We start from the raw sequence: 27,988 nt of genomic DNA, 5'->3' as shown, positions 1-27,988 counted from the left end.
TTGCTCTAAGCACACCATGCGGGGTATTAAGTATTTATAACGTGTATGGACCAAACAGTGATAATATTCAGTTTTTCAATGGTTTGGAGAGGGCCCTTCTGTCAGATAATATCCAGCACAAAATAGTGGGAGGTGATTTTAATTCAGTTTCTGATCACAAGGAGGATAGACGCACACATAATTCACAAAGCACGGAATCCATTCCTACAAGGGCCCCCAGAAAACAGGACCGAGTGTTAGGACCCCTGATGGAAAGAACACACTTAATAGATCCCTGGAGAAGGGGTAACCCGGATGCCCGGGAATTTACGCATTACTCCCACGCTCAACAGTCCTGGTCCAGGATAGACTACCTTTTAATATCCCCAACATTACAACCGAGGCTGGGGGTTGCCGAGATAGGGGACCTAGTGATTTCAGATCACGCCCCGGTACGGGTAGATTTCCAGGAAATATATCCCAGAGGATCAGACTTCATATGGAGATTCCCGGCTCATTTAGCAACTGATGACACCTTTGTGAGACAGCTAAGGGGGTGGTGGTTAGAATACACGTCGACGAATTCAGGACACAGAGATGATCCCTCACTGTTCTGGGATACGGCCAAGGCAGTGCTGAGGGGGAGGATAATGGCATATACCGTCAGCAAAAAACGGGAAATAACGCAAAAATTTAATGCCTCGAGTGCTACACTGAGGGCAACCTATACAGCATATTTGGCACACCCTACATTGGATGCTAGACAGGCCTGGATTCAGGCAAAACAGCTCAGAAAGAAACAATGCATACTCGAGACTTTGAAGCTACTTTACATAAGTTTGGAAATAAGGCGGGTAAACTTTTGGCCAATATGGCTCGAGGGAAACGTTCAGTGCAACACATAGCGAAACTGAGGGATCATAATGGGCGAGAAACATGCGATCCAACTAGTATTAACACCATCCTGGCCAAATTCTATGAGGAGCTGTACTCTGATACATCTTCCCTTCCGCTGACAGACACACTGTTAGACAAGGTCACTTTACCGGTCATTTCCGCGGAACAGCTGCAACTTTTAAATGCCAGGGTCACAAGGGAGGAGGTGGATGAGGCAATAAGAAACCTTAAAAATAGTAAGGCACCTGGCCCAGATGGGCTGACCGGCGAATTTTTTAAAGTAATGCGGGAACAGATTACGGAGACTCTGGTCTCCTTGTTTAACAATGCTCTGGGAGAGGAGGGACTACCACCATCAGCAGACACATCTTATGTGAAATTATTGCTAAAACCTGGAAAGGATCCCCTACTACCAGGGTCATACAGGCCCATATCGCTCATAAACGTGGACGCTAAACTCCTTTCCAAAATCATAGCTGATAGGTTAGCGAATATAATGCCGTTTCTCATAGCCCCAGAACAAGTAGGTTTTATTAAAGGTAGGTCGGCGGTCACTAACATTAGGACGGTTCTGGCAGTGCTAGATAGAGTACAGCATAACCCATTTCCGGAGGAACATTCGGCTTTACTTTTACTAGACGCGGAGAAAGCTTTTGACAATGTCCGATGGAAATGGTTGGATGCAGTCCTGGATAGGATGGAAATAACGGGGGCATTCAGGATCTTATTACACCACATTTACAAAGACCCTAAGGCCAGAATCTCCACACCGGGCTTTCTATCTAAACCATTCCGTCTGTGCAAAGGTACAAGACAGGGATGTCCGCTATCGCCACTATTGTTCAATCTGGCTTTGGAGCCGCTGGCACGTTATCTGGCGTCATCCAATCTATATACGGGCATAAGGGTGGGGGAGATGGAGGTCAAGGAAACGTTGTTTGCAGATGACATCTTGTTATTTCTCGCAAACCCCCTTAAAGATGTTCCGCGTATCTTCCAGGCATTGAACGACTTTGGGAGCTATTCAGGGTGCAAAGTTAACACGTTAAAATGCCAGTTATTAGATTTGGGAACACAGGACCCAGCATATAGGCGGTCCCTAGCCACCCTGGATGTTGAGATGGCAAAGCCAAACATTACTTATCTGGGTATTAAGGTGGGTCGAGCACCCAACTCCCTATATGATCTAAATTATCCTCCCCTTATACAGGATATCCAAGCAGATCTTCTGAGATGGCACAGTCTACCTCTATCACTTATGGGAAGGAGCTGTTTGGTCAAAATGTCAGGATTTGCGAAATTACTCTACCCGCTCCAGACTATTCCACTTCTGGTCAAGCACTCAGATATCAATACACTCAACTCATCATTTACCAAATTCATATGGGGGGGAAAGAAACCGAGAATAGCGCTCACGAAACTCATGATGCGGAAGGCGGAAGGAGGGGTCAATTTCCCTAACATCCGGGGTTATAACCTGGCCTGTCTGAGTAGACATCTGCTAGACTGGAAACACAACACAGAGTTCCACTCTAACACTAGATTGGAGAGACAGCTAGCAAAACCTTGGGATCTCATGGCTCTGGTACACACAACGTTCACGTGTCTCCCAAAGATCGTCAAGAAATCATCTCTGTTACGAGATACCATCATTGCCTGGAAGGTACTACGCAAACATTATAACCTCTCTTATCGCATTTCAAAACATATGCCCTTATGGCAGCACCCAGAGTTTGCAGCAGGAAGATCTAACAAACTAATGTCAGAATGGAGGGAGAAAGGGGTAGCGACACTGGGGGATATGTTTCACGCACAGGATAAGAGGTGGTTAACCTTGCAAGAGCTCCAGAATAAATACGTTTTTGCACAGCATCAGCACTTACAGTACATGCAAATAGTTAATCACTGTAAAACTAAACTTGCGGATGTAGCGGATGAGGTCCCCCCCAACCTGTTTGACTCATGGTTCACGGACAATCACAGACACTCCATCTCCCAATTATATAGTACACTCAGACCATTACTACTGAAGATGTCCCCGGGGCAGGCCTTTGGGAGATGGGAAAAACTGTTTAATTTACAAGGTATTGAAAAGCATATTGAAAAAGGGCTGGTGGATTTCAGGGCGCACGTACACAACGAAAACTGGAGGGAAACTCAATTGAAGATTATACACCAAGCAATATATGCATTTACCCTGGCCCCCTCTGCCTCGCAACCAGATAGGAAAACGTCATGCCCTAGATGTAATATCCCAAAGACGGACATGTATCATGGCCTTTGGGCGTGTGCACATATTCAGCCATTCTGGGGGGAGATAACATCCTTACTGCAGCAGGTGGGCAGGTTCCATGGGAATGTAGGGCCAATGGAGGTCTTATTCCATATACAACATGATGGAGAATTAGAAGAGACAGAAACGACACATTTATCCCCCATGGCCCATGCCACACTGATAGTGGCAAAGAGGTGCATACTCCAAAATTGGCTGGTAGCTGAAGTACCGACTCAGAATATGGTGGTCCAGGGGTTGAGGAAACTGTTTTATCTAGACCGCATTGGTATACTACAGAATAAAGACACGCAGAGTAAAAAATTCTTTGAGAAATGGAAGCTTTTCCTCACAAAATATTTCACCAGTGCAGAACGAAGGGACATTATAGGCCCATTCACGGGAACGCCATGGTACTTGATTGAGGATCTCAAAGGCACTTTAGGGGCATTGAAAATACCACGGGAGTAAAGCATATATATCCACTGGGATTTCTTTCTTCTTGCGGACTAGCTGCCTGAGAGGGTGAACTGCTTCACAAAGCTCCAAATGTTATGTATGCTCTCATTTCTTATTTGTTTTATGTGTTAGTTAGGTAGTTACGCGAGTTTATGTAACTATGGTTACAGGACTACCCGACATGTGGGGTTAAAGGATGGGAAGGACAGAGGAGATGAAGGAGGGTTGATAGCCTCTGGGGAATACCATCCAAGATTAAACCTAGGTTGCTAGGAAGTATTTACTATCTCATGTTCATTTATACATTTTTTTGTAATGTTTATTATTATGGCAATGCATTACTGTATGATGTGTGTTTTTTTTGTTGGAAAAATTTAATAAAAAATATGTTTTAAAAAAAAAAAAAAGTATACAATTGTACCGCCTTTTATTAAGTATCCATTTTTTTTTCTGTCTGATAGGGCAAAAACATGGTGTGAACCTAGCCTAATGCTGACACCAATCTCTTTTATATAAAGCTTTGGGTTTTTGTCTCCCCTTCCGGTATTTATGATGGCAAGAATAAAGCTGTTTGCAGCACTAAGGGTAAGTGCACACGACAACGCCAAATACGTCTGAAATTACGAAGCTGTTTTCAGAAGAAAACAGCTCCTGAATTTCAGACGTTTTTACAAGTGCACACGTTTTTCGCGGCGTCTTTTAAAGACGTAATTGGAGCTGGTTTTCATTAGAGTCAATGAAAAACGGCACCAATTACGTCCCAAGAAGTGTCCTGCACTTCTTTGATGTGGGCGTATTTCTACGCGCCGTCTTTTGACAGCGACGCGTAAAATGACAGCTTGTCTGCACAGAACATCGTAAGACCCATTGCAAGCAATGGGCAGATGTTTGCCAATGTATTGGAGCCGTCTTTTCAGACGTAAAACGCCTCCATTACGTCTGAAAAGAGGTCGTGTGCACATACCCTATTTTTTGCCACCAAAAATAACGGAACCCCCGACGGACCGATTTAATGAGGTCTGTCAGTATTTGCTGGTATCTATGCTTCATCTATGAAGCCCCACAGATAGACATCTATGGAGCCCTATTAAACCTCCGTATGCCTCCAATTTCACACAGAGACGTACATGCGAAAGATTTTTTTGCCATTTTTTTTTTTTTTTAACTGTAAAATGTAAATTTGCAGAATTCACCATGGGACTACGTAGGTACTGATGTATTCTCCTTGAGAAGCGTTGCTTCTAGTGGAGAATATCACCATAATACCGACCCATACAGAGCACCATATGGCGGCACATGTAGTGCCCACAGTTCTGTATTAGGGAGCTGCAGGGACGCTATATGGGCTATGCCGTGCACGAGGCCGAATGCAGAAAAATTCTCGTGGTTGCTTCTTAGCAACGGATTACACACCACTTCTTCATTACTTGAGCTCATGAAGCTCCTTTATTTCTATGAGCTCTTTGTGCAAATTAATAAAAGTGTTCGATGAACGGGTACATTGTAGTCGGTTGCTATCGGGCAACTGAGAAATATTTAAATGTCACTGCAGGAATCCACCGGGTAAATCCTTTTAGGGTAAGAGGAATCATTTATAACAGCGGCTCTTGCTATGTCTGGACAAGTATTAACTAATGGCATCTGCGAATAAAGTCTCGCTTTTCTTTCGCCAACCAGCACCCTGGCGAGACAGCCCTTTTTCACTATCTATAGGACCTATACATCAATATCAATAAAAGCCTCATCTATTCCGCTCTGTGCTGGGCAGTAAATCTTTTGTTCCACATTTGTTTATTATAATATTGATGTTTTTTTTTCTCTTTTTTACGCCATTTTAAGGGGGAAAGAAATCAATATATTTTCACGGCTACTGCTATTATTTCCAGAAGGCTGGAAAATGGGTTTCAAGGAGAGTGGTAAAATCCCAGTATAAATGCACTTAGTGTGTTCATCCTGTAGACTACATTAAATATGATATTTTGTTGACCTTTTCATAACCCAGTCTCTTGTATTTCATTTCACTCATTTAGAAGTAGAGGCGCTTGTAAATTCTAATATCCTTTTACTACACACCCTGCGGAACATATTATTATTACAAGCCCTCGCACTTAAAATGTGGAATTTTTACATATAAAGAAAACTTTCTTCATTTATAACGGAAAACAAATGCTGTAACTAAGCGGCGCAGGATGTTTATGTCATATATTGAAAGGCACATCAAGACGTGGAGACTTGTTAATGGCAAAGTTTTCTTTATTGCTACGACTATACGGTATATTGTGTAAATTACACGCCATTATTGCCGCTTGTTAGATGAGGAGGAGGCAAACCCTATTCTGCCTGACCACGGATTTCAGTTCCTATCCAGCATGAATATCTTTGCATTTTTTTGTAGGGTAGTATGGATTCGGTACTGGTAGAATAATATGAGCTTTGCTTTATAGGTTAGGCCTCCCGCACACAATCCGTGATTACGGGCGCGGACAGTCAGCCACATTTGCGGGCCGTGCTCCCTTTATAAAGTATGGCAGCACTGTCCGTAAAATAAAAAAAATATGTCCTATTTTTTACGGAAGCTTTCTTCGGCCCGGACACCCTCCTGTAAATACACGGGGTGTCCGTGGGCCATAGAAATGAACGGAACCGTATTTGATCCACAATTACGGTTGCGCAATTGCGGACCAAAATTACAGTCGTATGCAAGGGGCCTGAGGATTTTTACTGTCCGCGATTACGGATCCATAGACATCTGCAAGCCATCCGCAAATACGGCACTGTATCCGTAATTATGGTCCGTAGTGCATCCGAATTTACGGATCTGCAAAAAAAAAAAACGGGAGGAATCTTAGGGAATCCCCTGGCATTGCATATTAGGGACAGCTCTGGATCCACCTCCGTAGCCGTCCGCAATTACGGAAGTGACTATAGAATTCAATGGGGACTGCGTGCCGCAATTGCGGACAAAAATAGGACATGTTCTATATTTTCGGATCATTTCTACGGCACTGACACACATGCGAAAACAGCTCCTGATTTTCAGACGTTTTTTTAACAACTCGCGTTTTTTACGGCCATTTTTGGAGCTGTTTATCAATGGAGTCAATGAAAAACGCCTCCAAAAACGTCCCAAGAAGTGACCTGGACTTCTTTTGACGAGCCATCATTTTACGCGCTGTATTTTGACAGCGACGCGTAAAGTAAAGGCTCATGGGAACAGAACATCGTAATTCCCATTGAAAGCAATGTAGGCGTATTAGGCGCGTAATTCGAGGCGTAACACGTCCAAATTATGTCTGAAAACACTGCGTGTGAACATACCCTTAGGCTGGATTCACACGAGCATGTTTGGTCCGTAAAGGATGGAACGTATTTCGGCCGCAAGTCCCGGACCGAACACACTGCAGGGAGCCGGGCTCCTAGCATCATAGTTACGTACGACGCTAGGAGTCACTGCCTCTCCGTGGAACTACTGTCCCGTACTGAAAACATGATTACAGTACGGGACAGTTGTCCTGCAGAGAGGCAGGGACTCCTAGCATCGTACATAACTATGATGCTAGGAGCCCGGCTCCCTGCACTGTGTTCGGTCCGGGACTTGCGGTCGAAAAACGTTCCGTCCTTTACGGACCGAAAATGCTCGTGTGAATACAGCCTTAAAAGACACATTTCAAACACTTTCTGCATGACTTTCCTGTGATTTATTTCCACAGTGTGGGCCTGAGATTTGCAAAATCACATCCACTTTTCTGCTAAAAACACCATACCCAGGTTACGCTGCGTTTTGAAACGCCACAGACCAAAATGCTGTGTATGTAGACTTTTCAATCAACACTTGTCCGCTGCGTTTTTACCCCCCCCCCCCAAAAAAAAATGACAAGAAAAGCAGCACGAAAAACACAGAAAAACATTTGTACATTCACTTGTGGAGTCTCATGACTTGTGTTTGTGTGGTTTTAGGTGACAACCATCTAGTCCTGTGCTTTATCTGCCGTGATTTATCGGATGTCCATTACTGCGGGATGAGGCTGTGTTTTAGTCACAGGACAGACCAGCGCTGGGAATAATCTGTATTTCTTTCTGTCTATGAATCGATTAGTGAGGATCCAGATTTTCGGGATGATGTATGATCCAGACAGTGTTATTGACTTGGAATAGATTCACTGTGCTGCACAGATGCTGGGACGTCCACACAACTCGATGCTGGGAAGACGTTTTACTTTAAAGGCTCGAAAGCTATTCACGTTATATTCAGGTTGTTGTTTTTTTTTTCGAAAATCAGGACGCGGTCTATTTGGGGCCGTTAGGTTGCATTGATTTTTTTTGGCCATAATCACATCCCGAGAGCGATAACTTTTTTTATTTTCCTGTAGACACACGAGGGCGTCCGTAACGGCTGAAATTACGGCAATGTTTCAGCCTGAAAACATCCCCGTAATTTCAGCCGTAACGGCATGTGCAGGCGCTTGAACGCCGCGTCCATTACGGACGTAATTGGCGCTGCTATTCATTGAAGTCAATGAATAATGGCTCCAATTACGGCCAAAGAAGTGACAGGTCACTTCTTTGACGCGGGCGTCTATTTACGCGCCGTCATTTGACAGCGGCGCGTAAATATACGCCTCGTGTGAACAGACAAACGTCTGCCCATTGCTTTCAACGGGCAGATGTTTGTCAGCGCTATTGAGGCGCTATTTTCGGACGTAATTTGGGGCAAAAACGCCCGAATTACGTCCGTAATTAGTGCGTGTGAACATACCCTAAATGTTTATTTTTTTAGGCCCACTAAGGGTCTTGAACTTGCTGATCGCTTTTAAATACATTGTAATACAGAAGTTTTGCAATTTATTATGCCTGTGGGTGTTACCGTTGCCCTTATTAATAGGGTGCGTCCCTACACCCCCTGATACTGTACACACTGATTGGGCAGTGTCAGAATGTGTAGGGACAAGCCTCATTGACAAGGGGAATGGTAACACCCAGTTGTCAATTGGTTAATACATTTCCAGGAAGAGTAACAGAGGAACATCAAAACACAACGTTCTAAGAAAATAAGCTCCAGCATAGTTATTTTATGGGGCATGTCAGGAGAGCAGACAGGTCCTCTTTAAATCTATCAGTATAGCGTGACACTCTGGATGCAGCTGCCCGTATCTGGTGGCGAGCTATGATCTGAAAATTTCAGCTTGATAAGAAAAAATGTCCATGAAATTATTTGTTTTAAGGAATTGTTATTTAAGCACTTCTCTATTATATATACACGTGGCTGATCCGAAGGTGAAACTAAACTGCATCTGAACTCCTAATACTGTGTTATATCAACATTTAAAGAGCAAGGGCTGTGGAATCTGGGTTAAAATGTTATTTACTATGGAAAAAGTTCTAACATCTTTCAGCGAGACATTATAAAAATATGTGAAACCGCTGCTGTTGAAACTGACATCTGTCTGTGAGACGGGCTCCAAATTAATGAGGCTCCCAGAGAATAACGAGAGTTCACATATCAGTGAATGGCAGCAGGAAAGAGCATTGTTTAATCATGTTTTGTGTCAGTGTATCGGAATACCGCGCTGTAATTGTGCGCCATATGTTCCAGCTTGTGAATTGAGGAATGTGAAAAACTAAACAATTCACACACTTTAATGTGATGAATCGGATTCTGCGCCCCTATGCAGTTTTTTTCCTCTCACTTTTAAGGCTTGTCAGGTAGAGGTGGGATAAACCTTTCCTACTGACAATCTGTCTGAAATGCCAATGAACCAGTTGAACATACAGCAGATTCTTGGGTTTGAAGTTGCCGCGGGCTATTAAAAAGCGCAGTACAAAAAACAGATAGGAGAATCGCTAAAACAAACAACAAAAAAGTTGTTCTTTTAGGTTTGTTATAAATAGATGTATTTTTCGGTGGGATAAGGTTATGTTCACGCGACGGATTTTTCTATTTTTTTACGTAAATGTGGCCGAGATTCTGAGGTTGAAATCCGAGGCTGAGCCTTGAATGTCTGCCACGATTTTTCACTACAAACACCCACGTTTCTGCACGTAGATTAGTCCCAACTTCATTTTGCCCAGATGAGACAACCCCTCTAAGGGTCAGTTCACACAGAGTTTTTTGACACGTTTTTTGACGCAGGAACCGCGTCGGAAAACGTGCCAAAAAATGGCCGAAAATGCCGGAAAAAGCGGCTAGCGGGAAAAAGAGGTGACATGCCCTATCTTCGAGCGTTTACGTCTCTGACCTACCATTGACATCAATAGTAGGCAGAGAAAGCGTATTTTGCGTGTTTTTTTGCCCGCGGCGCACAATGGCCGCGGGCGAAAAACACAGCGAAGATCGGCGTGCAGGCAGAGCAAAATCTGCCTCAAAATTCCAAACGGAATTTTGAGGCAGATTTTCTGCCTGCAAAAAACTCTGTCTGAACCCAGCCTTTTACACGGCCAAATGGGCATTAAATTGATGCGGACTAGCCGCTGCGTATTGAGGTGAAAGTACTTCCCTTCTCTCTATCAGTGCAGGATAGAGAGAAGGGACAGCACTTTCCCTAGTGAAAATAAAAGAAATTCATACTTACCGGCCGTTGTCTTGGTGACGCGTCCCTCTTTCGGCATCCAGCCCGACCTCCCTGGATGACGCGGCAGTCCATGTGACCGCTGCAGCCTGTGATTGGCCTGTGATTGGCTGCAGCCGTCACTTGGACTGAAACGTCATCCTGGGAGGCCGGACTGGAGACAGACGCAGGGAGTTCTCGGTAAGTAGGAACTTCTATTTTTTTGACAGGTTGCTGTATATTGTGATCGGTAGTCACTGTCCAGTGGGCAGAAACAGTTACTGCCGATCGCTTAACTCTTTCTGCACCCTGGACAGTGACTATTTACTGACGTCGCCTAGCAACGCTCTCGTAATTATGGGTGCACACACGTAGTCACCCGTAGTGTCCGCAGCGGAATTCCAGAGCAATTCCGCCACGTCTGACCATGCCCTTATGAGACAAACAAGTGTTTACAGAATGCTCGCTCCTGATCATTTCCCTGATGAACGGGGAAACGCTTGTTCGTTGGCCGATTGTATCGTTTATGCTGCAAAAAATATTATTGTTGTCGGCATCACCCTGTGTAGTTCTATTACTGTATTTTGTTTTTTGTACAAATTTTTTTGTTTTCTCTTCTGTGCAGTTTAAGGGTATGTTCACACTAAGCGGATTAGCTGCAGATTTTCTTGAACAAATCTCATCCACACGCTGTGGAAAAAATCAGCTGAGAAAACATTCATAAATTGACCAGCGGTGCAGTTTTTTAATCCCATGTCAATTTATGCTGCGGAATCTTTGCACTTTTGTTGCGGTTTTTCCCCAATGAATTCAATACAGAGGTGAAAGTCGCAACAATTAGCAAATGCTGTGATATTTGCAGCGGAAAAGATTTTTATGTTGTTGCAATGGAAAAGGTTTTCAAGAAAATTGGTAAAAAATGACTGTTGTTACTAGAGATGATCGTCACGAACACGTTATCACTTAGGCTCTGTTCACATTTGCGTCAGAGGCTCCGTCGCAGATCTGGCATGCTGCGCTATTGTGTCCAGTAAAATCACGGACCCCCTGACAGAACCCATTAAACTCAATGGGTTCCATCGGTGTCCGTTGTGCAACGGAACCGTTGGTTGTTATTTCCTTGTTCTGCCCCTGACGGAACAGAACAACGTAACTGCACAACGCCGATGTGAACGTAGCCTAATATTTGCCAATTTTTTTGTAAGTGTGTGGTCAATTTTAAAGATAGTTTAGTTTCCAGTCTTGAGATGGGATTAGTGCACTGAGTTACTGTAGAGAAGGAGTGCACTGAGTTACTGTAGAGAAGGAGCGCACTACCCCGGGGCTCTACAAGGTCGCTGCTGATAGTTTGGTATGCTAAGAAGTACACAAGGGAAAAGGAAGTTAATTACTGTCATACCATTGTCTATAATTAGATCTCGCCAGTAATTCATGGGTATTTCTCTGACTTGATTGACATTTAGTGTCCTCCAATAAATAATGCTGAGGGTTTAATAATTAATTATCCCTTTTATAATATATCTTATGGAAAGATTATTTTGTGCAAAAAAAAAAAAAGTTATTGCTTTTCAAAAAAATATGTTTAATAAATGATTAGTCGTCATTATCCGTGCTTTTCTGTTTCAGATCTGAAATCCTGAATAAAGAACGCAAGGGTAAGCGAGAGAACCTGATGGTGGACAACATCAACACAGCCAGACCAGGTATTTATGTATTACGCATGTATTACAGTGCTGAAGAGGAAACAGAAACAGCGCCACTCCTGTCTATAGGCTGTTTCTGGTACTGCAGCTCAGCCCTATCTACTGGAATGAATCTGTTCTTATTTCTAACGACAGTTCATCTTTCAGGGAAATAATATTGGATTCCGTGTTATCCCACCAGTTGTCTGTGCTGGAACAATAGAACTCCGATTATATAGCAGGTCCCATTCATTCTAAAAATCAAGACCCATCACGTAGATCGTCAGCTCTGTTCCTATTACTAGTGACATGGGACATAGGAATAAATGAGGATACATATGCGCTATATATAATATAGTGCAATACCCATCTAATAACCTTTATACTAGTTGCACTCATATTACAGAACTGAGGTGGGGGTCTCTTCGTTGTGTATGAAGAATGCACTGACGGAGCTGCTGTTCCTCTAAATGAATAACATACATTGCAGAAAACTTTCTTGACATGATACATATGGAAATTGTAGGTCTGCACCAATACATGTAGGGAAAAGAAGAATATGTTTTCTATTGAAGAGATGTATTTGGCCCCTGTATTATACCCACTTATTAACAAAAGATCTCTTGTTCTGTAGATACGATACTTATTAATACCAGGAAAACATCCGCACGGCTGTCCTAACATCTACTACTCATTACATACCAGCGGCAGTTTATTTACCGTCCAGCATTGAAGGGGTTGTCCAGATTACAAAACTTATTTTCCATACATCTTTTTAGGGAATTCTGAGTTAATAGGGGGGAGGGGTCCTGTGTTCGGGATTCTGATCTCTTGACCAGAGTGGAGATCGGTGACGAAGAAAATTTTTCTCTCTTCTCTTGTATTACACAGACAACCCGTTGATATAAATGAGCACTATGCAATGCTTAATTTCTCCTGTGGTGGCGCTGCAGGGAAATTGAACACTTCCAGGTTTCCCACAGATTACAGATGATCGCTGGGGGTACCAGCAGGGGGACACTTTATGATCTGCTTATTGTCAAGGTTTCCTTCTGAGGGTATGTTCACATGGCCTATTTTCGGCCATTTTTTGGGCTGTAAACCGCCGAAAAATCGGAAGCAGAACGCCTCCAAACATCTGCCCATTGATTTCAATAGAAAAAGGGGTTCTGTTCCAACGGGGTGTTTTTTTACGCGGACGTTGCGAAAAAGATGTGCAGGACACTTCTTGAGCCGTTTTTGGAGCTGTTTTTCATTGACCATTGAAAAACAGCTCCAAAAACGGCCATAAAAAACGCAGCGAAAAACGCGAGTGGCGTAAAAAACGTCTGAAAATCAGGAGCTGTTTTCCCTTGAAAACAGCTACATATTTTCGGACGTTTTTTATTTTGTGTGTGCACATACCCTAACAAGTAGGGATTGTCCAAAGCGAAGAGCCCCTTTAAAAATTCTGGAAGAGGAAGTACCCCTGCCCACCCGTTTGTAACTAAAAGAACATTGTGAATTTAGCTGACGTTATGCCCCAATGCAGTGCTCTCTGACAACAGGAAACCAACATAAATCTGAATGCAGCTTAGGCTGTGGCTGGAGAAGAAAACATTGTTTCTCAAATTCAATACAAAATTGTGGGAATAGACCCTTAAAGTTCCTAGGCCCCCGATACACAATCATTAAAAGAGTCACCCACTCTCACCCTTTAATAGTAATGGTCTCCTAATATTGGACAGATGGACCTTTTTGTCCTCCTCAGGGTTCAGGTTAAACTGCAAACTCTGCGGTCCTATAAGTAGTACTGATCAAAGGAGACATTATTGGGACATTACTGCCTCATTATCTTTAGAAGGGGTAACGCCACCCCGAAACACATTATATAGAGACCATAAATAACACTTATGTGCAGAATAATCAAATCTACATCATCTCTGTCTGCCTTCAAACTACAAAAGATCTCCGACTTCTCGTCAGCTGGGAGTTTTCTGATGGATTTGTATAGGAAAACCACGTGGTATAAGTTTTCCTACAAGAAAAGTAACCTGCTACGATAGTCCATCACTTTTTTCGCGGTATACTGACCTATACTGCCCTGATACAGGCCAGAAGGATGAACTTTTGGCCTCCGTCAGGTGAATGGGGGCCTATGAATATGTTTAACATATATACCGGGAGCTCTCCTGGCGTATACGTTAAACATACACTGCAAACGCAATGCGCAAAGAAGCCGAGAACATACAGGGTGGGCCATTTATATGGATACACCTAAATAAAATGGGAATGGTTGGTGATATTAACTTCCTGTTTGTGGCACATTAGTATATGGGAGGGGGGAAACTTTTCAAGCTGGGTGTTGACCATGGCGGCCATTTTGAAGTCGGACATTTTGTATCCAACTTTAGTTTTTTCAATGGGAAGAGGGTCATGTGACACATCAAACTTATCGAGAATTTCACAAGAAAAACAATGGTTTGCTTGGTTTTAACGTTACTTTATTTTTTCATGAGTTATTTACAAGTTTCTGACCACTTATAAAATGTGTTCAAAGTGCTGCCCATTGTGTTGGATTGTCAATGCAACCCTCTTCTCCCACTCTTCACACACTGATAGCAACACCGCAGAAGAAATGCTAGCACAGGCTTCCAGTATCCGTAGTTTCAGTTGCTGCACATCTCGTATCTTCACAGCATAGACAATTGCCTTCAGATGACCCGAAAGATAAAAGTCTAAGGGGGTCAGATCGGGAGGCATTTCTTCTGTGGTGTTGCTATCAGTGTGTGAAGAGTGGGAGAAGAGGGTTGCATTGACAATCCAACACAATGGGCAGCACTTTGAACACATTTTATAAGTGGTCCGAAACTTGTAAATAACTCATGAAAGAATAAAGTAACGTTAAAACCAAGCACACCATTGTTTTTCTTGTGACATTCTCGATAAGTTTGATGTGTTACATGACCCTCTTCCCATTGAAAAAATGAAAGTTGGATACAAAATGGCCGACTTCAAAATGGCCACCATGGTCAACACCCAGCTTGAAAAGTTTCCCCCCTCCCATATACTAATGTGCCACAAACAGGAAGTTAATATCACCAACCATTCCCATTTTATTTAGGTGTATCCATATAAATGGCCCACCCTGTACTCATTGTTAACAGCAAGTTAGTAATAGTAACATTATACTAGTGTAATATCCACACAGTGACATATGTTTTATTAATCATTAAGTGTCTCTCGACTTTCCCACAAGTGGAAATCATCCTCGTTATGCATTATATGACATTCAGGATTCGGAGAAAGATGGGTGACAACCTTTGTGAGAGCTATAATGATGACATAACATTGATATTGTTTCCTACCTAACTTTTTCAAAAAGAGATCTGACTATAAAATGCTAAATAGAATTCTTACCAATTTGAGATACAAGGACAAGTCAAGAACTTCCGAAATAAAAAAAAAATATTCTAAATAGAAGGAAACACATTTAAATGGTTATTACATTTTCAGCAAAGAAAGGTTATTCATTGTGTAATGAAAAGCTATACCATTTTCTAATATACTTTCTGTATAAATTCCGTGCGGTTTCCAAGATCTCTGCTTGCAGTCATGCAATAGGAAGCTTCATTGAAACATAGCAACAGAGTTATAGGAACATACAAGTCAGATAGATCATAAAGATATGACATTTCAGCAATTTGAGGTGATTTATTATACAATGGGAAGTTATAACATTTTTCAAACTACTTTCTGTATCAATCCCTTAAGGTTGAGATCACGCGTCGCGGATTTGATGCAGATTTTCAGCGCAGATTTTACCCTTTGCAATGCAAAAGGGTGAGATCTGCGTCAAAACTGCTACAAAATCTGCGACAAATCCGCGACGTGTGAATTCAGCCTTACAGTTTCAATAGCTCTCTTGCAGTCAGTGAATGGAAATATGCACTGTTTACTTCCAGAGATAAAAATAATCTGTCCTGGTTATGTGATAATCACTCAAGGCTGCCAACAGAGATCTTAAAAACTGTGAAGGAATTGATACAGACATTTAATTTTTTTAAATAAAATTCTCACAATGCAATGAATAACCTTAATTTGCTGAATGTCATATCTTAGTTTTTTTTTTAACTGATATTTTTCTGGTTTTTATGTTCTAGTTACTCTGTTGCTATGCCTGTCGGACCCTAGCAACCCAACCTTACTGCTCACATATAAACCAAACTTATAACAAGCAGATGCAGAATAAATGAACAGGAGAAGGATTGCGAGGCAGTCATATTTTTCATACAGAACTAATACATGACATGCTTAAATTAGTTACAGTACTTTGAAAGAAACTTTGTTCATTAGCATATCTATTGTCAACCTTTAAATTGGAATTGTTCTTTTCTTTTAACCTCTTTTCCATAACTTCAAGCTCCTATTGTTCGCTTTTCAAAAATGTCTCAAGTTTTAACTTCAGAACGCAATGTTAAACTGTTGATGGAGAAGTCACGAGTGTGGGCTGTCTTACAGAAAATTGATGACTAAAATTAGTGTCTCTTGAAAATCTTTCTAAGAGCGAACTGGAAATCACAAAGTTAATCTAGTTTCTATGAGAAACAGCCGTCCATCTAGAATTCACCCCCCTCTTTTGTCTACCAGCTAGGTGGGGACTACTGCCGTGGGATGCCCATTGTTGTAAGCCCCGCTGGTGCCCACTGTGGAACCATGCATGAAGAATGCTTGATTATTCCAAATTCAGTATTGTAGGATTTCATCCATGGGAAAACATTCCACCCTTTGCCAGGAGATGTGTCTATTAAGTGGGGTATGCAACTGAATGGCAGCAACTAATGCCAGGCTGCATTGTCTACCCACCTCCCCCAACACAGCCCTGAATGATGCTTACTATTAAATCCCATGTGAAAAGCGTCTATACATACAAGTGATAAATGAGCGACTTATACTGAAATATAGTAGAATGGATTGGGGGAGGGTAATGTGCTGTGTAGTATATATATATATATATGTGTGTATATATAAAGTGTAAATATATATCTAGAATTCTGCAAAAATGTTTCATTGAAAATCTATTTTTGTATTTTAAAGGCTGATAATAAATATCCAATACTTGTATCAGTTCAACCTTCTCTTTAGTGTATCAAGATTACTTTACGGCATTTTTAATATAGTAAATATAAATATTGCTGCTAGGTTTGGACCTACGGTCCTGAAGTCTTTAGTGTTAAGGCTTCATGCACACGACCTATTCCATTTTGCGGACCACAAAACACGGATCCTAGTGGCTTCCACGTTCTGTCCATTTTTCTGCGGACCCATACACTAGAATGGATGAGACAGACCACAAACACGGATAGGAATTGGACATGTTCTATAATTTTGCCGAGCGGAGACACGGATCCGCAGAAAAACTAGATGTGTGCATGGCTCTCTAGAAATGAATATTTCCGTTTGCTATCCGCAAAAAAACAAATGGATAGGACGCTGAAGAAAACAACATTCTTGTGCATGAGCGCTAAGAGTACATTATGGTGACCATACACATTAAATGAAAGTCGGCTATATCTGTTGATTTCGGCAGGACTGGTTCATTATCCAATATGCATGGGTTGTCCATGATTCTCCAGTTGCAGGAAGAAACATCGGGCATGTGCAGCAGAAATGTAACATCCCCGATCCTTTGTTCTTGCAGGAGATGAACCGCTGCCAGACGTGTCTGGTAGTGGCTTATTCCCCTCTCCCCATTGATAATATGCACACTCGGCTGAGAGTAAGGGGTCCTCTCACCTTGCCTGACGTGGGCCGTGTAAACGTGTGGCGATCAACGAGACAGCTCATTAAACGGCGCTTGTTTGATCCTTTCACAAGGAGCAATGTATGGGGAGAAGCGCTCATTACTCCGATCACTCATCTTCAGACATTTCCATCATGTCGGCAGCACGTTTCCCTGTTTACACAGGGAGATGTGATGCCAACAACGATAATATTTTCGGCTGCATAAATGATACAATCAGCCGTTGAACGAGCGCTAGCGTTTACACATGGCAATGATCGGGAACAGGCTTTCTGTGAACGCTCATTTGCCCAATAATAGACCCGTGTAAAAGGGCCTTAAGGGGGAGTTTGGATGAATAGCTGTCGGCCAACAGCTACAGTCATTTTATGGGCTGCTTAAAGATGCAAATCTTATTCCAAACTTTCTAAGTTTGTCTCTTCTCTAATGGCATGTAGAAGTCATAGATGGGGTCCCGTGCCTGGGACCCGCTCTATTAGACAAAGCAAAGTGCAGCTAACAAAGAGTAGCTCTCACTCTGGAGGACCTGGCTGGTCCATGCAGCAGAGGGAATGTACGTCTCTCTGGAGCCTTCCCCGGAGATAACAGCTGACCTTCTGAGGTTTCTGAAGCCGGAACTGCAGTGGTCAATTCATTGCCAGCTTCAATCTAAAACTTGTTGTCATGAGAGAACCCCCTTACCAAAATGAAGTGTCATTTGTGAATATATATGTATTTTTTACATTGATTGTAGACACCCAGAGCTCCATATTAAGACATGTACATGTCTGTAAGGAGAGAACAGAAGCTTGGTGTCTGTGCTCTGCCACGCATATGTCGCAAAGCTATCAATAGTGTTATTTTCACAATTTTTTTTATTTTTGAGATGACATTCAAAGTCAAATTGAGCAATATTTATGAGTAAGTTCAGGCTGATATATATTCATCTCCACTATGGATATAATTGGCAGTGCCAGAGGTCATAAATAAACATATGCATTACATTTTCAATAAAATTGCTAACATATGATATTCAATATGCTTTCTTAAATCACATTTGCACTACCTGGCCTACATTACAGAAGGCTAATAAGTGAGCCCCATGTGTACATGTATTTATGTACATTTCAATTATTAGACATATGTAAACTTTCTCGTTTCAAGTGGCAAAAAGTTTAGAATTCTCACGTTTACAAGTGATGCTGATATAGATATATATATATATATATATATATATATATATATATATATATATATATATATATATATAAAACTAGAGTTATCACACATGGTTCTGATAATTGTCAATGCACATTAGATCTGAAGTTTGAACACAACTAGTGGCATACTAGAGTCCTACATGGTTTGAAAAATATTCACAACCTGGATCCCACCTCTCGTCCACATGCATCGGTGTACATGACATGATGAATGGAGTGAAACCTGGCTCTTTGCTGGGCACTGAATTCCTTTTTGTTGTTTTCTGTTCAAAGCATTGAGCTTTTCCTCCTAGCACATCCTTCATCTTTGCCCATCCTGTATATTGAAAATCTTTATACCTCGATGCACTTTGGGGATAGCCTGGGTTCCAATGCCCACTAGGAGACACAGATGTTGGGAATTCGGATGATTGTACATCAGGGGCAGACTGAGCAGTTAGGCAGTTGGCAGTACCTTTCAGATGAGGAGCCCTTAATCTTCTCCAATTACTCCAACAAAGAATGGTTCCCAGTGGTGAAAGCTCATCTTTAAGGGGTTGCCCACCTTTTACAATTCCTTTTTGTTATGTTCCCCAAAATCAAGATGATCACAGATTTTGCCTCTGCTTGGACCCCAGAAATCAGCAGTTTAATTACCCTACAGCACCACCACAGGGGATATGAAGCATTACATGGTGCCCATTGAAATCATTGTGCCAGTTGTATAGTGCATAGACTTGCTGATTCCTCCAAAGCGAGAAACACTCTTGGTAGCTGATCTTTTTAGCTGATGGTGGTCTAATGGTGGTCCCAAACGAAGGACCCTCCTCAATTAACTCAGGATTCCCTCACAGGATTTGAAAATGGGTTTTGTAAAGCAGAAAACCCTTTAAGCTATAAGTCTAAAGATTACTTTATACTTTGTTAACTTTTGACACACAACTGGTTAATTGACTGATGGACCAGGGACCTTACCCCTAGTCTTATAGCATATCAAATATGATTAGACCGAAAACCATATTAATAGGGATATCAAGGTTTTATTTACTATAATATGAATTATTTATCCTCCTAGCAAATCACTATGCACGTTGCACACGACCGAGTGCCACTCGGGACATTTTTCACGGTATCCGAGTGGCACCCCATTGTTTTCACGGACAAAATTCACTTTAGCGGGTGAATCGGGTCAGTGAAGACAGACCCGACTTTCCAATCCGTGCAAAGATAGGACACGGATCACTGACGGGACCCGGGTGGCACACAGTGTGCATAAGGCATTACTGCGTGTACAAAGATTGCTCCAAATATCACGCCAATAATAAGTTATTAGTACATCAGGTTATTATCGTAATGTATAAAGTCAACCTTTAGTGTCCTTTGCGACCCTCTCCGTATATGTAACGAAATTCTTAATCACAAACAGCCTAATTTTGCAGCTCTATGTAATTATTTGCAAAGACGCATTAAATCCTATAAATAAATTCCAGTTCCTGTTGTGAACTGCAATCCCCTCCCTTGGAGACACATTCACATTTGCATAAGACACCGCAAAGATGGTGCCCATTGTGCTGGAGTGAATTGATTTAGGTAATTGAAAACATTTTGTTTGGTAATAAGGAAAATATAAACACTAGAGATTCAGGGTGCACATGAGCTTCTTCTATGCTAATAATGGACCCGGTTTGCTCTGCTCTTGATATAGTATGATTACGGCTGATTAGCATTAATAGAGAGGCTTCCTCTACGTCTTTAATCGCAGGTGTTTGATTAGCATTGTGCTTACAGATCAGGGACATCTGTCTTCTCATTACTTATTCCTCTCGTAGAGTGGGGCAATTACAGAGTTTGGTACCACCGCGCCCCTTCCTAGCTATTTATTCTAATTTAGTGCTTATTAAATCTGCCTCGTGAAAGGATTGGTGTGTTGAATGCCAAAATGCTTTTACACTACAGAATGCTTTTCATTCCTCGATTACATTGTCAAGACTGTACGCAACATTTCTGCTCAAATTTACAAAAGCGCACCCAAAAAAAAGTTCACTTGAATAAACGTCCGCATTGATATAGTTCTACTACAAGACGTTACATATGTGATTTTACATCACAGACAGAATTCTAATTAGGAGTTTTAATTGGGATAAACAGGCCTCCACGCCAAGAGGTTTTGACAGAATTGTTTGGTAGTCATCCGTAATTCTGTCCAGAAATACCCAAATAATGCATTGTTCTAAAAATTGTACATCGTAGGAGCAGGAGTTTCTGAGATTAAAAAAATTTGGGGTATTAAAAGTTCACAAGTTGTCAGTAAAAAGTAATTGGTATAGAAACTGGTTGCTGAGATTTGTGAGATAAAGTAGTGGTAATGGGGGCAGACAGGTTTGGATCACGGTCTATCGAGGCCCCTGGGTAAAATATTGTGTGCGGAGAAGGATTCTAGCTAAGAAAAAAACTGAAGAAAGTGAAAGATGAAAGTTATACATGTAAAAATATTACAAACAGTAGCACGATTACAAGAATAGTCTTTCAAAAACTACCACGAAAGGCACAAATAACAGTACCATGAAGTATTAAAAAATACCACCATACAGTGACAAAATAATTGTCCTAAGGAGGTTGGTGAAGGATCCTAGATGGTAGAGGTCCTGGGGTGTTTGCCCACTTTTACCCTCCCTATAACTGATTGTGTTCAACTACAAATCAAATATATAGTAAGATAGTCCTTAGCTTGACTAAAAAGTCCTATATCCATACACCTATTTGGTTAGGTTTCAACATATGGCGAATGATGCCCCCTGGAGACGTAGTTTTCCATCATCCAAGTGATTGTTCCCTGCTTACTATTGAATACTATTTCCTTCAACTGATATCTATACTTATGGGATGAGGTCCACACCTCATGTCACATCATCATTCCTTGATAGAACTGAATTCAAAGCCTCATGGACAGTAGAGGGTAAAAAAAACCCACAAATAAACATGAACTAGAAAAGCCCCAGGACTTGCTTGGTGCACCATTGAGTTTTTACAGACCTGATGTTTTACCACATATAAGGAGAAGAACACCTCAATTCTTCAAATGCTAAATATTATCACCACATGGGTACAGTTAGTGTCTTTTAGAAAGTACCATTCAAAACTTGGCTGGAACCAAACCAAATTTATTGTTAACAAATAGAGCCATATCTGACTTGACTATGGAGAATTACGGTAGGTCTTTGCTTGGATACTTTCTACAATGACCCTAGTAGCGATTCCATATTGTGAGATCATGGAGAAAAAGCAATAACTACGCTTTGTAAAGGTGCCACGATAATTGTTTGACCATAGCCTAAGGTCTTTTTCCAAGAGCAAGCCAACTCAACTATGTTGTCTTTTTTTTTTCCAGGGGAGTATGTTGTGATGGTCGAAGACATTACCAGTCCACCATTCCTAGGACACACTCTTCCAACTGCTTTCAAACTTGTAAGAATTGTTCCAGAAAAATCCAAAGCAAAAAGTAATCGGAAGCCTGAAATGCTGCATGCTCCGACTGTGAGCTGAATACATTATTGGGTTTAGGTGTTTTTTCTTTCTGTCTTTGCACATTTTATTTTAATAAATACTCTTCACAAAGTCTTTGTTGTATTTTTTTTTTATAGCCTTAGTTTTAGAGCAGAAATGACATTATAAAATTTACATAGTGGGCAAAATAAGGAACAGCCACGAAAACTACAAAAATACAATTTGTGCTTGGTGCTCAAATATAAACTCTATTTTTCTGTTTCCTCCTAAAAATTGGATTCGATCCTGGAAAGGAAAAGTCAAGGTTTTGTCCATTCTCCCTGCTGGTTGGTTCCCTGAGAAAGCCATCTAACCTTTAGGATAGGGACAGACATAGGGTAAACCCTGCCGATTATACCCAATAAATTTAATTGTGGAAAGTCCGCAGCAAACTACAGTAGTAGCTGAGTGGGTGAGACTTCTCAATCACACACTGTGGAAAAAAAGCGCTGAAAAACCATTCATGAATTGACCTGCGGTGCGTTTTTTTAAAATCTGCAATATGTCAATTTATCCTGCAAAATCGCTTCTCTTCTGTTGCGGATTTTCCCCATTGAATTCAATGGTAGTTAAAACCCACAACAAATAGGCAAAAGTTGCAATTGTTGTGGCAGAAAAGCTGTGATTCTCCCGCAAAAATCGCAACTCAGAAAAATTTTTTTTTTTTGGGTGTAAAACGAATAAAAAAGTTTATACTTACAGCTCGGTGTTGTAGCCACACTTTCTTCTGTTCGCCGTCTAGGCCGGCCTCCTGGGATGACATTTCATCCCATGTGACTGATGTAGCCAATCACAGGCTGCAGCGGTCACATTGGCTGCAGAGTCATATCAGTAGGCCGGTCTGGACGAGAACAGAATTAAGTGTCGCTATGACAACGTAGAACGGGCAAGTTTACTTTTTTTTTTAACCACTTTTTTCTGCAGTGGAGATTCCACCTGAAAAACTGCACCACAATTTGGTGCAGTTTTTTGTAAAGAATTTCCTGCAGGTTTTTAGGACCGATATTCTGCGTACTTTTACGCAGCGTATCCGCCATGTGAGTCCATACGCTTAAGGAACACCGTGCCATTGTGACCAGTGTCCTTTCTAATCCAGAGTTGTCTCAAAGATTATTCTTGTAGGTGGTTTTTCACTTTTTGTCATAAGATAGAATTGGAACCGAGAGCTGTGACCCGCACATAATAAGAGTGACGCAGTGCTTACTAGTTCATCCACACCCCTTTGGGTACATGACTCGGCACCACATCCACTTCTATCTGGGCATTGTGGTCCCATTACATGGACCCAAACTGATATTATCTACCGACATGTCCCTTTGGAATTATCCTATATGATTGGAGACATGTCCCTGCTGATAAAGCAACCCATGAATTTTGCAAGGCAGAATGATTCACTCGGTTAAAGTGAAATATTTAGGAAGAGATTGTAGACATCATATATTCCTGAGTTTGCTGTCCTCCTGGTTTTACAACCATATGTTTTCTCTATAGTAACACATTCCAAATTCTACATTAAAAAAATCAGCTTGATGTCGTCGGTACATTGCGTAGAGAATTCTTGATGAGGTCTTATCTTTTTTTAATTAACTCTTTAAAAAGTCTATATTTTTAATGCAGGTTATTTATAGGACCAATATAGTCCAGGATATGTTATCTAACTGTCCAGGTTTTCCAATGGTGCAAAGATACTTGCAGGGAAAGAAAGCTCCAGCTGATCCTGACCTGGTATGGCCTTTACATGTAGCTTTTCATAGCTCATTTCTTTCTTGGGAATGCAGTAGGGTTTACTTCTCATGGTAGCCTGTGACAAGTGTCCACCAGTTGTTGCTGTCCTTTTTCCGAATAGTGGCGTCATAAGCCTTACTGGCTGGCAGCTGCCTGTGACAGGAATAGGTACAGAATGGGTGAGGCACAATTAGTGTCTACCTAGGAAAAATAGTCAGAGCACGTGAAAATGCACACACACGTGTGTGTGTGTGTGTATGTATGTATATATATATATATATATATATATATACACGCAAACACACATACATACTCACGTATATACATTCACGCGCACGCACACACACACACACACACACACACACACACACACACACACACACACACACACTGTATATAGCCAGTTTTATGTTTTGTTTGTTGTCCTTTTTACAGATATCATATAGAAAATTTGTATTCAGTATGGTATGGAGAACCGGTGAGCCCAACTTACTTTGGACACAATAAGTAATGTCAACAGTTTAACGGAATTGTGGCATTATGTTATACACATTTACAGAGCGAGACAGGTATCGGACCCCATATAACTGTGCATCCGAGGAACACCCATTGGTTTAATATGTACATATATATATATATATATATAGTATAGTGCAGGGGCGTAACTAGGAAAGACTGGGCCCCATAGCAAACTTTTGACTGGGGCCCCCCCCCCTCTGCTGGGTATTACACAACCCCCCCCCTTGTAGATAGTGCCTCCCTATAGATTCCACCACACAGCGCCCCCCTATAGATAGCACCATACACAGCCCCCTGTAGATAACGCCATACAGCCCCCTCTGTAGATAACGCCATACAGCCCCCTCTGTAGATTACGCCATACAGACCCCCCCCCCCAAAAAAAAACAGCCTATAGTTTGTCCTACAAAAGACATGCATCCCCTATCCACAGGATAGGGGATACATGTGTGATCGCTGGCAGCGATAAGGAGAACGGGGGACCGAAAGTCCCCCGAAGTTCTCCATGACTAACCTCGGACTTCCGGCGTCTGCGCAGTTCAATAAAAATGAAAGGAGCGCTGGTCACGCATGCACACAAGCACGACCAGTGCGCAAGTCATTTCCATGGAGCTGCAGACAGACTACGGAAGTCCGAGGTTTGTCATGGAGAACTTAAGGGGGACTTTCGGTCCCCCGTTCTCCTCATCGCTGGGCGTCCCAGAGATCCCACATGTATCCCCTATCCTGTGGTTAGGGGATGCATGTCTTTTGTAGGAACAACCCCTTCAGTGGCGTCGCGCTGTAGCAGCCATAGCGGCTGCTAGCGGAGCCTGCGGCCATGGGAGGGGCCGTGCGGCGGGTGGCACGGGCCCCCTCATGCTGCAGGCCCCGTAGAAGTCGCTACGGCTGCTATAGCGGTAGTTACGCAACTGCGCATAGGTTTGTACCGCGTAAAACTACAGCTCCCAGCATGGCCGAAACAATGATAAGGATATGCTGGGAGATGCGGTTTCACAAAAAAAAATCATACCACCCATCATCTCGCTGCAGATCATACAGTGACTACAATACTGATTAGAGGCAGAATAAACATTTACATTGTGACTCACCGGTGACGTATCAGATTCTAGTTCTTTTCTTCTCCCTCCGGTTCAGACATCTATGATGGATTTCTCCCGGCCATGACCCATTTCTGCAGTTTTCTGTTTAGATGTCTTCAGCTTCTCACTTTTAAAACATTTCTGCACCTATAAACAAAGTTAAAATTCTCAACACCTCTAAATATAACTGTCACACACACACACACACACACACACACACACACACACACACACACACACACACACACACACACACACACAGTGCCCCCTGTAGATAGTGCCCCCTATAGATTGTGACCTACATAGAAGCCCCTGTAGATAGTGCCCACATATGGACTCCAGAGCTGCAAGGCAATAGTACTAACCACTGAGCCACCGTGCTGCCCTACATATAGCTTCCCTTATAGTTAGTGCTCCACGTATAGCTCACCTCTGTAGATATTGTCCCACATATAGCCCACCCCTGTAGACTGTGCACTACATATAGCCACCCTGTTGCTAGTGCCCCACAGGTAACCCACCCCTGTATATAGTGTCCCACACATAGCCCACCCCTATAGAAAGTACCCTAAAAAATAGCTCCCCTATAGATAGTGCTCTACATATAGCCCACCCCTGTATAGTGTCTCACACATACTGCCCCACATATAGACCCCCCTGTAGATAGTGGCCCACATCCCCACATACAGACCTCCCCTGTAGCTAGTGCCCCACATATAGACCCCCCCCTGTATATAGTGGCCCACATATAGACCCCCCTGTATATAGTGGCCCACACCCCCACATATAGACCCCCCTGTAGCTACTGCCCCACATATAGACCCCCCCTGTAGCTACTGCCCCACATATAGACCCCCCTATATATAATAGCCCACATAAAGACGACCCCCCCCCACTATAGATAATGCCATTCTCATTTTTATGAGGAAAAAAATATATAAAGTTGACATACTCACATTCTCCGGTTCCCACGCTGTTCACTGGCGATGCAGACATGCTCTCTTCTGAGCATGTCTGAAGGAGCTGAATGAGCGTCCTTCAATGACGCTGATTGGCGGGGCAGAATGACTTGCCCCGCCAATCAGCACCTTCCAAGCATGGAAGCGGCGCGATGATGTCATCGCGCCGCTAGCCAATCAGTGTCATTGTAAGGCACTGGATGGTCAGGCACGGAACATGCCCGGCCATTCAGTGCGAATACATGTATTTGGCTGCCGCTAGCACCGGGGCCCCCTCCGGTGCTAGCGACACCTACAGGCATGAGAGTGCCTGTGTAAGGCTCGGTGGCGCGGGCCCCACAGAGCGGCGCCACCCCTGTAGCAGCCATAACGGCTGCTAGCGGCGCCACCGGGCATTTGGGAGGGCGTGTCGGCTGTCGGCACGGGCCCCCTCAAGCCCCGGGCCCCGTAGCAGCCGCTACTGCTGCTACCGCGGTAGTTACGCCACTGGTATAGTGGTCAAGTATTTTGAGCAGTTCTAAATTTTTTTTACTCTCTTAACCAGACACCCAGTAGTCCAAAATTCTTGCCAATCATCTTTTTGCAAAAATAGTCTCAGTGCTACATGAGTAGTGAATTACCTGATAGACACAAGTTGGACTGACTTTGATCCTGCCCCTAGAATTGACCACACTACCGACCTTATCCAATAAATAATGATCCACTAAGTGTGAAAGTGTCCAGAAGTCTGCCATTTGTGTTGGGGAAAAAGGGTCCTACGTTTTCATACCCAAGTGTCACTGTTTTGTTTAAATTGGATACTTAATATGGTGGATATATGCGGAAGTCATATCATTGGGAAAGGGATATACTATCCAAGGTATCTCAGGGATGTAAATTGAGGCTCCAGGGCCCCCACCTACCCTACCATTTATTATACTGGTGTCTACTTATATAGCAGAGAAGCCCTTGAACACCAGGGCTTGGGTGCGATTGCTGGCTCTGCACTACGTCCCTGTATTAGATCTAGACCTGGTTACACATCCACCATTTTATTCAGCCAGAATAGTAGAAGCTCTCACTTTATCTGATCATGCTTCTATCATATCTGTGGTCAACTGGTTAAGGTCATGAAGAGCATTGAATGTGAACTACTTGGAAAGGTATATGATTTGGACCTTTGACTACTTCCAAGGGCAAAATCTTCCATTGATCACCTTTGGTCTCCTTGTATGTTTTTTTTCATTGCATTTCCATACACAAGATTCTTTATATACCAGAATATGTTCAACCTTTATCCTTTCCTTACGTTTTATGTTCTCACCCCCTACCTCTGCATATATGTTTGCTATGTGTCTACCCCACAGCTTCTTAGAGTTTACAATGG

At 42.4% G+C, this 27,988-nt stretch overlaps 1 protein-coding gene across 3 annotated transcripts in view; it reads left to right on the top strand.

Annotated features, from left to right (window-relative positions):
* Positions 1 to 22,411, top strand: part of MORN1 (MORN repeat containing 1) — a 261,533-nt gene extending 239,122 nt beyond the window's left edge. The window contains exons 13-14 of one of the 3 annotated variants that reach the window (XM_075840954.1): positions 11,779 to 11,855; positions 22,183 to 22,411. In XM_075840954.1, coding sequence (XP_075697069.1) covers positions 11,779 to 11,855; positions 22,183 to 22,337 — 232 coding nt within the window. In that variant the 3' untranslated portion in view covers positions 22,338 to 22,411. Of the gene's footprint in view, positions 1 to 11,778; positions 11,858 to 22,182 lie in introns of those variants that run through there. The other 2 variants (XR_012850962.1, XM_075840955.1) reach the window with 2 other exon arrangements.
* The last annotated feature ends 5,577 nt before the right edge of the window (positions 22,412 to 27,988 follow it).

This window comes from Rhinoderma darwinii, chromosome 10 (genome assembly GCF_050947455.1).
Source record: "Rhinoderma darwinii isolate aRhiDar2 chromosome 10, aRhiDar2.hap1, whole genome shotgun sequence".
In the NCBI taxonomy this organism is placed as follows: domain Eukaryota; kingdom Metazoa; phylum Chordata; class Amphibia; order Anura; family Rhinodermatidae; genus Rhinoderma; species Rhinoderma darwinii.
This window is presented reverse-complemented; position numbering and strand designations above follow the sequence as displayed.